The 12,806-nt window shown below is 46.3% G+C and overlaps 1 protein-coding gene across 1 annotated transcript in view; it reads right to left on the reverse strand.

Moving 5' to 3' along the window:
• LOC108926744 (cingulin-like 1) overlaps positions 1–12,582 on the reverse strand; it is a 28,741-nt gene extending 16,159 nt beyond the window's left edge. The window contains 9 exon segments of the mRNA XM_018739656.2: positions 2,208–2,420; positions 2,688–2,829; positions 2,952–3,100; positions 3,422–3,523; positions 4,112–4,217; positions 5,547–5,641; positions 5,793–6,194; positions 6,197–7,383; positions 12,388–12,582. Of these exon segments, the coding sequence (XP_018595172.2) occupies positions 2,208–2,420; positions 2,688–2,829; positions 2,952–3,100; positions 3,422–3,523; positions 4,112–4,217; positions 5,547–5,641; positions 5,793–6,194; positions 6,197–7,324 (2,337 nt within the window). The 5' untranslated portion in view covers positions 7,325–7,383; positions 12,388–12,582.
• Positions 12,583–12,806: the final 224 nt, after the last annotated feature.

Here is a 12,806-nt window from a genome sequence, read left to right on the forward strand (position 1 = left end):
GGGCCCCACAGAATCGCTCATTAGATTAGTGACGGCTTGCCACTGCAATTAACGGGCAGGGAGAGCGATGTGGTGCTCCACTTTCCACGCGGGGCCGCAGTGTCAACGCAAACGCCACACTTGCTGGGGAGACCGAGGGCACTGCCAGTGAACAATGCAGGACAGGGAAATCCCAGCAGGATCCCAGCATGGGGGTCATACCTTTCCCACTCTGGGAACAGACTCTAAACACACACTTGCTTACACATCCTTGCGGGGACTTCATGTCGGCTCTCAGTTTAACAGCACAAATGAGTCCTCGCACCACCAAAAAAAACAACAATAAGCCAACAAAAAACTTGGAAAATATACGGTTTACAAAGAGTTCTAGCACGTTTTAGAAAAAAGCATAAGTCATTGGTGCAGTGGTTAAAGCGGTCACCTTGCAATTAAAAGACTTGGGTTCAAATCCCTTCTCTTGCTGCAGTACACTTGATCAAGGAATTTACCCTGAACTGCTCCAGTGAAAAAAAAATTTAAAAAAAATTACCCAGCTATATATAAACAGGGGCGCGATGGCACAGCAGGCTTGACCGGGTTCCGCTCTCTGGCGGGCCTGGGGTTCGAGTCCTGCTTTGGGTGCTTTGCGATGGACTGGTGTCCCATCCTGGGTGTGTCCCCTCCCCCTCCAGCCTTGCACTTAGTGTTGCTGGGTTAGGCTCCGGTTGTGACCCCGCTTGGGACAAACAGCTTCAGACATTGTGTGTGTGTGTGTGTGCGTGTGTATATATAAATGGGTAAATCACTGTAAAAGTCTCAGACCAAATTCCTTCAAGAAACAACTCTCAACACATTGAAATTATATCAGTAATATTAGAAGAGACTTAAAAATTACAAGGACAAACAAAGCAGAAAAACCCTGGCAATGAGACCAGCTTCCAAGAGGGACATTACATTTTTTTCAAGAGGAAAGTGTCCGTAGTGAAGGAAATGGAACAGGACATAGAAGGTGGAACGGGATTAACTGCCTGAACAAACAGGAAACATGGCTTTCTTTGCATGCAAAGCCTGGTTGCAGCTGCAGGTCGGCCAACGCCAAGCCCGGGTCCGCCAAGCCCCCATCCAGGACGGCTCTGCTGTGGACTTGTGAATCTGCCGGGGAGAGAGTTTAATGCTCGTCCCTTTCCATCTCCACGGAAAGTATGCGTAGGCAGATAAGCCTTCGACACTCAATCTTTCTTCTGGATCTTAATCCAATGCAACAATAAACGATAACGGTACAAATATGCACTTTATCGAGACTTTTGATAAAGACAGTGATTCACGGGGACCTGACAGGAAGCAGCACAGAGTCACTCTTTCATTTTCTTTTATCAGAATGTTGCCTCTGCTTGACAGGACAGGGGGTTCTGAAAGAGCTTCATGGGAACTGGTACTGCTTTCTGTCTTGTTTTGTAAGCCTTCAGCTGACTTTCAGGGCGCCAAGCCAACCAGAGTCCAGCAAGGCCTATGGAATGCTTGCAAAGCCTCCTGCTGTACTCATAACGTTTCATATACGCTGCACTTAGTATGACCACAAATATCTCTTCTTACCAACCAACAGTGTGAATCCAAGGATATGCCAGTACCCACAGAAATAACCTGTAATCTTCTTATAACACACCAATAATTCAAGGTTCAACACAGTCTACCTGTATAGCAACATGACTGACAAATCAAATACACAGCAGGCAGCGTAGCAGTTAGAATGGTAGCCTGGCAGCTCGAGGATCCACGTTCGAATCCTGCTGTGGTGCCCTTGAGCAGGTTACTTACCCTGAAATGATGCAAAACTAAAACTATTGGACAAATCGTTGTAAACAGTCTAGTTTACAAACCTAACACTGTAAGTTGCTTTTGGGAGGACAGTCGCCCAGATGAAATTCCTCTTTTTCTCTACAGCAGCCCAAGGTCAAGAATCATAAAAGAACTGATTCAGCTTACTGTCCCAATTGAACCCATTTGACTCCCTTTCTCTTAGTGATGTGAGGAGAAACGAAAAAACCTGTTGGTCTCAGTCTTCCAGGGCCACAGTGCAACACTGCAGTATGATGTGGTGGAAATAAAATGTGCCCCTTGCTGGGGCATTTTACCAGGTATTACTCTAGTAAGAAGACACCCAGAAGTAAGTTAATGACATGAAAGTAGTGGCTGATTTAGTCTTGGAGCTCTGACTCCTCTCCCAGTACCTGTTTGGCATCCTCCAGAGACGCCAGGAGTTTGCGGATCTCCTGCTCATACTGCTCCCTCAGTGTGTCCACTTCCTGGTCGTGAGTGGCCACCTCCTCCTTTAAGGCCCCTTTGAGGGCAGTCAGCTCGCGCTCCCGTCTCCGCAGTACCTCCTCCTGCTCCTCCTTCACCTGCAGCAAATCCTGAAAGTCCAGCTTCAGTTGCCTCATATCCTGGGGTAAAATAGATAAACCACACACTGATGTTAATACTCTATATAAACATCACCACATTACTGTTTATTTATCAAAGGTATCACTGACAGCACCATCTTCCAACATTGGTCATATTGTTGTTGTTGACAAGACAAGAGTTTTCACTAATCAAAAAAACAGCCAGAGCTGAGTGATCATTAACCACCCAAGTACAGAACATAAGACCCTTGCAACAATTTAGCACAATATTACCTTTTCCTAAGAATGACACACCCAGGGTGTTACCTCAAAAATGGCCTCCTTCTCGCCATGTTCAGCCTCTCCTCTCTTGGCTCCATCCAGCTCGTCGTGCATCTCGGACAGCTGGTCTTGAAGGTCTCTGATCTCTGTCTGGTACTTCTCCATCTCCATCTTCACCTGAAAGAGCCTGGTGAACCACAAGCCTCACGATGAATATACAGGCCACCATGATGGAGTGATGGAGACTCCAGAATGATGTTTAAGTATAAATTCACAGTCCCTGGTCTCAAAAGCAGTTTTGACTCTTACTCTTCTGTAGTGTTGTGCAGCTCCTCCTCCACTTTGGCAAGCTGCTTCTGAAGCCTGGCACACTCTTCCTGACTCTTGGTTAGCTCCTTCTGCAGATCCTTCTTCTCACTGCCAGCCTTCGCTCGGGCATCTGCAAGACTTGCCTGCTTCTGAAACACGAAAACATCCAACATGACCCCAAGAAGGACGGACAAAATGGTGAGCTTTCTGGACCCATTTTACATCGATATGAATTTTTTCAGTTTTTAAGTATTTCAGCCTAAATAACGTTCAGTCAAGAAAACTCCAGCTCCTAATCCTGAGTCTTCTGCTGATTATCTAACCTTACACTTAGTTCATTTGTCTTCGAGGGTGGGGTCAGTCAGTTTTCCCAAAATACAGATCGAAATGGAGAGGGCTGCAGGGAGGCTGTGTCACCTCCGCAGAACAGGATCCATGCAGGAAGAAAAATACGGTAGCGGCTGAGCTACCTTGGTCTCCTCCTCCAGCCGTTTCCTCAGCTCTGCGACCTCCTTCTCCAGTTCTTTTCTCTGATCTTGTAGAGCTTTCACCTCGGCGGCCGCATCAGGAGTCTGTTGTAGAGGGGGGTTTCACTCTTAGTGGCAGTATCCCTTGGATGTTCCACACCACCTTAGCGACGTTAGACACTGCCACAGCAGCCATTTCCTTTGTGTTAACAAACCAGATCTCTTTTCTTACATTACTTTTCCCCACATTACTGCAATACTTTTTCTTCTAAAGGCCCTACAGTTAAACTGCCTAGAAAATAGTTACACAGTGGATGTTCCTTATCCAAATCAGTGGAAATAAATGCAATAACACGTGCACACAACAAAAGAATCAGTTGATGCGGTAGAATTCAGTGTAGGGTTCATTACACAACATTTCGGTCAAACCCAAAAAACCTGATCGAAAAGCTTCTTCTTCAAAAAAAGTCTCCTGAGGCCCAGGTATTCAGTACATTCTGATGAACTGACATGTTTTTTATCCACCTAATGCTAAATGGTCAAACATAAAGGCCAAGTCCAGCAATACAAAAATAAATGCCAAGAAGTGGCTTTTATTCATTTGTCAGCCAAGTGACTCTCCTGCCAGTTCTGGATGCTTAGTGACCTAGTCCTTTTGTTTGGGCCAATAAAAGTGACAAAAAACCCTCTCACTTTGTTGTCCCCTTGGACACTCCCAGCTGCCCTGGACTTCAAGGTCTGGATTTTTTCAAACACCAGGTTGACCTTCTTCTTTGTGGTGTCATCGTTATCAGTGCTCCTGAAAATAGGCAGAAGAAAGGTGCTGTCACATCTGGTTGAACCTGGAGATCTATGGTGGATCAAAAAGTAATCTCAGCATTTCACAGAGGCTCACTACGGTAAAGTAGACTGAGATGACGTACAACAGAACCGCTGTAGTTCTGGACGGGTTCACACTCATTGTGTTTGCTCATTGGTTAAGTACAATGATTGTGTACAAAGTGACAGATTCCCCCAGTAAGCGACCTTGACGACCTGAGATGTAAGCTGAACTACCAGTATTTTCTGCATTGTTTCATTAGCAGTGTATAAGCAATCAGTCCGATAAAAAAACAACACGGTCAGCATGTGAAAACAGGTTTTTGGTAACATCCATTCTCATGACACAGCACGACAGTATAAGTACCGACCTGTCCATTTGTCACAGTTTATGCTTATAATTTACTGCAGTTCACTTTATATTATTGCAGATGTATACCACCAGACTGAGCCTCCATTTCAATTTAATAAGAGCAATGATGTCTGTATGATAGAACATGATGTGAAAAGCCCGTTTTGGAATTCCAACAGAATGGTTTTCAGGAGCGTGTGGGATCAACAAATACATAGTGGTAAAAGGAAGTAATTTTCTAAAAAAAATCTTTGTACATGAATATGACAAAGGAGAAGACTTCTGCCAAATTTTCAAGGAACTTAAATATGGCAACATCCGAAGCCTTCAATAGCCGGACTCAGTCCAAAAATTAGTGCCTCTGACAATCATATTGGCGTCTCCCTCCGTTTCCTTCCTCTCGTCTTGCCACGCATTGTAGCTGAGTAAAAACAAAGCAACAATACTGATACTACAGCTCAGTCTCATGAAAACCCCTTTTCTCTTGCACAGTATGTGTACTAGTCCATTTCTAAAAGTGGTATCTGGTAGGGAGTCTGGCTTTGTCTGATCAGAACCTCAAGGATGGCGTGACACTGACCTTCAGCACATCACACTCTGTTGCTTTGGTGTTTCATACCCGCAAGTGGGTAAAAAAGGTACACTTGCCTGCAGGCAGTCACAATGTCACAGCAGTTTTCCTTGAGGATCATTTTTAAAATGTGGGATTTACAGAACAGACAATGAGTTGGAAACTGCACTTCACAAGATAAGCTGAGAAATTCAAACCTTGCAATTCTGCATGTAAGAGGGGAAACAATTAATGCTTTAAAGTGTGAAAGAACTGCAATGTCTAGGGCAATGGACAGACAAAATCGACACACACTCACACACTTTCAATGAAATCACCTTGACATCCTTTGGAAAAAAATGATCTAAAAATCATCTAAAAAGTTCTGTGCTCAGGTGGACTCTTACCCATCCTTGAGGTAATTGAACAATATCTGCTTTGCTGTCTCTTCATTAGTTTGTTGTGAAAGCGCTTGTTGGCCTTTCAGAAGATCTGGAGTTGCCTGGATGAAGAGGAAAAAAGACCAAAAATAAGAAGGAATTTTCATGTTAAACTCAACTGAATATAAAAATCAAAAGACATCTGATGCAGTTTGAATAGCAATACTGAAACAGCCATACCTTATATAATACAGAAACATAGTGAGGAGTTACCTGAGCATTCCTCTCAGTACTGCAGGTCTTGCCACCACTGTTTACGGAGGTAGACGGAGGACTTGCCGCAAGACCAGTGAGGACTTTGACAGAGCGCAGTGCTTTGGGTTTTTCCTCTCGTTTACTCTCCGCTGGCAGAGTGGACGACTTGCTCACCATCCTCTTGTACCCCAAGAAGGAGTTTGCTCCACTGACGACAGTTCCCTGCGGGGATCCCGGAGTACTGCTCCCCTGTGCTCCACTGCCAACCTTGCTCTCTATAGTGCTGCTGGGGCTAAGGGGGTCATGGTACTGAGCTCCTCTGGGAAGCAGCAGTTGTGAGGGGCGAAGCACGTGCTCCGTGGAGCGGCCCTGGTTGCGGCTGAACTGCTCCAGGTAGTCTGCTTCTCCTCTGAGCCCAAAGGGAAGGCGCTGTCCACACTGCGAGACCGTTTACGGTCCTCCGGGTGAATCCGGTTTCTGCGGCCGGCCCGACCCCTGCGTTGCTGACCTTCCTTGTTGTCAAACTTGCTGATGAGCTCATCTACTCCTGGGATGGAGCCTGTATCAATGTCACGTCCGGTGCCAGGCATGAAGGGAATGTAGCGCCGGTTCTGGTGCCGGTTGACTGGGTCTGAGCTTGGGGTGTCCAGCAGGTCATCGGCAAGCGTCCTGGTAGAGGATGACGGTGGGGTGGAGGAGCGACTGGAGTGGCGTGACTGTAGCACAGGGCCGCTGGAATCGTGTCGGCGCAGAGGCAGCACATCCGGCACACGTGGGCGGCGCTCCAGGCTAGAGCTGGTGCTGCTAGCTGCGCCTGGGCTCAGCTGAACTGGCTCTTTGGGAATCCTGACCACTCCTGCAGTATCGGTCTGTGCTTTCTGCTTACTTACAGGGGGCTGTGATTGCGACTGGGGCTCAGACTGGGGCTCAGACTGGGGCTCAGACTGAGGCTCAGACTGCTGCGGGGTTCTCTCCCGGCGTGCAGGTGGCTCAGGAACACTTGACTTGTCCTGGCTCGAGGACCGGCTATGAGACGTCTGCGAGGAGTGAACATTCCCAGGCTCGGCTGATGCGACGGGTCGGGCGGGAAGGCTGCGAAAGCCATCCAGATCCAAAGAGTTCTTTTCAGGGTCATAGGGACGGAGCAGTTCAGGGTGCCTCTGGAAGTTCAGCAGAGTGGATGGTTTCTTCTGTGGTTCCCTGAAATCCGTCATGCCGCTGTGGGCTCCTCCAAACTGCAGTTGTTTCTGCGAGTGGTATTCCACAAATGGGTTTTCTGCATGCGGCCCGCTGTCCGCGCTGTAGCTGTGCTTGAGAGAACGGTCTGCATCGGAGCTCCGTGAGTCTTCATCGGTTCCGTGCCCGTTGCTCTGTGGCCCTCCGTCTCGGTTGTTGAGCACTACGTACGGGTGGCCACCGATGCCCTGGACACGGATGCTGAGTCCATACCGGCCAGGGGCATTGTTGCGAGGCCGGCTAGAGGATTCATGGTGCATGTGGCCAGTCTGTAGGGCATTGCCCGTAACACCACCAATGCTGTAAGACTCCATCAGAGTCACAAAAATAAGTTTAAAAATTCAAAATTCCTCTCCTTGGATAGAAGTCACGACTGCAAACAAATAATCTGGTATTAGTAAAAAATAAGATTTTATACTTTTTATACAGTAAAGGTAAGTGTGCAATCCAGCTGGTACAAATGTAAAATAATGATTGCTGAGGGTTAAAATACTTTAATGGTATTTTCTTTCCTAAACTAGAAAAAGGAGAAAATATACATTTTTAATGGTAAGGACTTGAAAAATTGTACACAGACAGAAAAATGTTGCTTTCAGTGATATTTAAAATTTAAAGATATGATTCTTTCTTCTTTATGACTGTAATCAGGCTTATGAGAATAAAGATTCTAAGCTCTACAGAGGTTTACATTTGGACAAAGTGAGTGATCACACACACACACACATTTTCAGAACCGCTTGTCCCTTACGGGGTCACGGGAAACCGGAGCCTACCCGGCAACACAGGGCGTAAGGCCGGAAGGGGAGGGGACACACCCAGGACGGGACGCCAGTCCGTCTCAAGGCACCCCAAGCGGGACTCGAACCCCAGACCCACCGGAGAGTAGGACTGAGGTCCAACCCACGGCGCCACCGCACCCCCCTAGTGAGTGATCAGTCAAGTTAAATGTGCAGTTTTATGAATGCCAGGACACTGGTACTTGGACTGTTTTGGTTACCAGCTCAGTGAGGCATCATGAACACACACACACACACACACACACACACACACACACACACACACACATTGACTGAAACCGCTTATCCAAGTGGGGTCGCAGTGAACCGGAGCCTAACCCGGAAACACAGGGCACAAGGCTGGAGGGGGAGGGGACACACCCAGGACGGGATGCCAGTCCATCACAAGCTTCATGAATAAAGGGGCCAAATTACAGAGGCTTAATTGGCACAATGGTGAAACACCTCTTCTCCTTCAGCTTAGGAAACCTTGTCTTGAATGTCTTTAAATGTTAGACCAAAAAGGAGCTAAAATGTGTGTGTTTAGTGCCATCGAGTCAAAACCAACTCATAGTGAAAACTCATGCTTTTCTAGGCAATGAAGAAGAGGAGGTTTGCCACTGCCATCTTTCACACCTCTGTGGAGGGCAAATGCAGGGAGAAATACACAAACCCCACACACCTCAACTTGAACCTATGCCCACCGAGCAGCTTAAGAGCTATGAAGCACCAGCTTTAACTGTTGTGCCACCCTCTCTCTACTACAGCAGTATAAAGAATGAAACACTGTAGAACTTTTTGCTATTTCTCTACATATCACTCATTTGACTCATGTAATTATGTTCTCTTCCATCAACATCACTCTCTTGACAACGGTCAAGTCTTCTAAGAACTGTTTGCTTATCTTTGCATCTCCCACCACGGATGGCTTATACCGTATGTTAATCGGTATGTTAATTGAAAATTATCAGTAGCTTAAATATGCATGCAGGTAGCAAACAGCATTCATGAGACACCTACAGACAACGCCAATCTTCATACAATTAACTAGTTACTATTTTGAATTCACATTAAGCAAGTCCCAAAAAAAATAAATCAACGCCACACGCAAGAGGGCGCTGGTCTGAAAACACTTGGATGATTTGCAATATGTGCTTCTGAATAAGGACAGGTAACAGTGCAGGTGAAGATGCTTTAGGCAAACATCAAGTGCTCTGCCTTCAGCAATGCGAGCAACTTTGTGAGCAAAATGTTCATGCATACATTTCCTAACCTTTACAGGATAAATGAGCATCTGCTCTGGGAGCAGAGAGACAGAGCAAACAGTGTGAGAGCAATGCCGGTACTCGGAAAGCAACCAGGGCCCCAAGGTCAGGAGTCGGGTTCCTGTACTTTGGACGGCTCTGCTTGCTTCCTTTTAATCACAACAGCAATTGCTGAGAAGAAGATTCAGTCCAGGAGGAGACAAGAGTGCTACCAGTGCTCAGAGTCACTGCCCAGAGCGGGGTGATCGAGGCTCAGGACTGCCTGTGTCCTACAGCCACATCATTGTCACAACACGGCAATCAGGGAGCCAAATCACAGCCCTCACACCCTGGCGCCCAAGGGTTTTAGACACCAACATTCCCAAGGCCCTTCATTTTAAGGAAGGAGGGGGGTACCTCCTTGAGGGGGTGGGGGTTCTTAAGCTCTGAAAACAAAGAAGAGGCTGCAACAATGCAAGATAAGTTGAGCCTATGCAACTTGTGACAATGGGCTATTACCGCTGCTTGCTGTTCGTAAGAAAACAAGAGATGCCACCATCGTTAAAAAAAAAAAAAACACATATATACATCTCATCAAACTACAAAACAAGCTGGCTGCTTAGTGCTCAGGATTTCGACGAGAAAGGTAGCATTCCTATCAAGTGTGATGTCACAGGGTGGGGAGAAATCTCCGAAGTCACTGTAATTTGAAACGGTCCACTGATACTTAAGAGTTGTTGCAGACATGCTGGAAAAATGTAGAACAGATGCTCATCCTCCCTGTTCCAAGCTGCTTATCTGGCATAGTTAACAAAGTCAGCTGAAAACAGTTAGACTGATAAGCAATCGAATAGTTCTAGCCGATATTCAGCTCTTCTCCTTCTTCTCCTTCATTTTGGATAATCACTGTTTAGGAGCTCTTGGTTCACTCCTAATGACAGGCTATGGATAGAAGCTCATACTTTCCAGGCCCCATGGAAGGAAAAGGAGAACAATGGTTGTGAGTTGTGGCAGCTTCACAGTCTCCTGTCCAAAGGAAGGCAGCTTCAGTAGTTTAAAAAAAAAAAGTCACAATAAATGATGCGAATGCACAAATGACATGTGTTTCCAGCACACAATGGCACAGAGGTGTTGACACTGGACTCTTCCGCTCATTGTGTTTCATGGAAGCTGAGTCTCGTGCCGGAGATGCTGGACAACCAGTCCCCTCCACCCCTCTCCCTTCTCCCCCATTCAGTGGTCCCTCTCTGGTTTACACTGCTTGGCCCACTTCAGCCAGAGTGTCCTTTCCATCTTTATTACTGCAAAACTTGATCCAGAAGTGAACTGACTGGGACCTAAATCATTTTTCTTATCCACTGTCATACTTAAAAATGAGGAGAAATTAAACATCATTTGCCTGTTGTCCATCTTTAGTTTTGCATTCATGTTAACATATATTCTAAAATCTATGAAACCTTACCAAAGTGTCAACTCAAGAAGAACAAATATGAGAAGACAAAAAATCTCTGAAGTTTGGACTGCTCCTTAAAGTATTCTCACTTGGTTCTTATTATTATTATTATTATTGTTGTTGTTATTATTATTCACTTAGTTGATGCTTTTATCCAAACTGAATTACAAATTTACACTTCTTCACCTCTGTCTACCTGGTGATCCCAGGCACAAGAGGTCCAAATTGAAAAGCACAAAGGTTGCTCACTCTGGCTCCAATCTTGTGGAATGACCTCCTTCTTTCACTCAGAACTGCTGAATCTCTCTCAACATTCAAGAAGGGTCTCAAAATTCACTTCTTTCAGACTCACTTATCCTCTGATATATGTGCTCAATAAACACTTACATTATCTGTTTAATAATTGTTAAAAAAGTAATTAAAAAACTTATACGTGATATATGACAAATTGTACTCTAGAATCACATTTCTGCATCCAAATCTCCTTCTGTTGGTGCAATGAACTTTTTATATTGTTCTCTGTGATGTACATTCTTTGGAGAAAAGTGTCTTCTAAAAGAATAAATGTAAAATGTGAATTTGACACACTTATACAGTAAGGCATACTCAAGTAATTCAGAGTAAACCTATTTTTCAAGTGCACCACAGCAGTAACAGGCAGAAGGACTTAAACATGCACCCTCCACTTGACAAGGTCCAGTTCCTTAACCACTACACCACCTGTTGTATGACATGATAGGCTCATAGAATATTACTTCGAAACACATTAAACACAACAGAGTTAATAAGCCAGCAAACATACGTGCTGGGGCCATTTGGGTTAGTTAGTTAGATAGTTAGTTTGTTTCAAATGGCACTGGATTATACGAATTCATGTCAAGAGTCAGATGCGTCCTTTCGTTCCCATAAGACTTTGAAGAGTTTAGCAGCTCTTTGCAGTGTATCATATCAGCAAAATAACTGCATTACGTTTCTTCATTTTTAGTAGACCCTTTTCTCCAAAGTGACTTCCAATGAACACTAAATAGAGCATAAAGAGAGACAGCTGCTTGGGTAGTGGTTAGGGTTGCTGCCTGGATCTATGGGTTGGAGGTTCAATCCCCCACCCTGCAGTTCCAGTGAGTACTTACTCTAAAAATTGCTCCAGTAAAATTACCCAACTCTATAAGCGGGTAAATAACTGCAACCTTAACATTGTCCGTCACTTTAGAGAAAAGTGTCAGCCCACACCTTATTATTATTATTCACGGTGACATACACACTACTTACACTGGGTCACTCAGACTGCAGACACACTTTATCACTCACACACACTATGGATGACTTACAGAGTCACTATCCACCTGGCTGGACAGCATGACATGCTCTGCAAACACTCACTGCATTACGAACATTGAATTATGAATGGACATACTGTTTGCAGTAAGGAAACTCCATAAAATATCTCCATACGATTTTAAAAGGACACGTGCTCTGCCTCTTATTTATTTATTTAAAAGTCACCATGTCATTGTCAGTTCCATACCCCCGTCACTGTTCGCTCCTGCCAGTGTTTCGGATACGTAACAGTAGTATGTAAAACAACACAGTGTGATGACGGGTAAAAGACCGCTCTGCAATCCAGTTAGTAACTTCTTGTTAATATATATTATGAAAGCAGGTGTGGGACCGAGTCCGACTCCGCCAATTATTCAGCGCAACTCGGCCACATGCAACATGTGGCCCGACTTCGGTCCGGGGGGCGTTGGGGGGGTCTCTCTCTCTCTCTCTCTCTCTCTCTCACTGACACCGGCGATCGGCACTCTCGCTCCAGTCTGCGTTCCGTCTGCGTCCCCCGTCCTGTCCTGGTCCGCGCTGCCACGCACGGACCCCCGAGCGCCACGAAGGGCTGGTACTTAGCTTACCGCCGCGAGCTCCCGCGTCCTCGGGCGTCCCAGTGTGCTGGGCTTCAGTCGGAGCGTCGCCGCTGTGGAGACTCTGCCATCGCGGGAGACAAGCGACACTTGTTGAGACCGACCGACAACTCGCCTCGGAACAGCTCGACTGCACTGGAGTCGCAGCGCAGCGCAGTTCAGTTCAGCGCCACTCGGCGCAGCGCAGCGCCCCGCCCGCCGCCGGCCGGGCCCCAGGCCACCAGCCCCACCTCCAACCCCACCTCCACCGCCACCGCCACCGCCACCCCTTTGTGTCCCGAGTCTGAGAGAGACAGAGAACGGGTCAAACTCAGCCTGAACCTCAAAGTACCACTCAGATTCAAAGTGAACCTGAACCTCAAAGTCAGACTAAGGCTGGAGCTCCAGCCGCGTTAAAGCGCCGGGGGCCC

Source organism: Scleropages formosus, chromosome 11 (assembly GCF_900964775.1).
Source record: "Scleropages formosus chromosome 11, fSclFor1.1, whole genome shotgun sequence".
Taxonomy (NCBI): Eukaryota; Metazoa; Chordata; class Actinopteri; order Osteoglossiformes; family Osteoglossidae; genus Scleropages; species Scleropages formosus.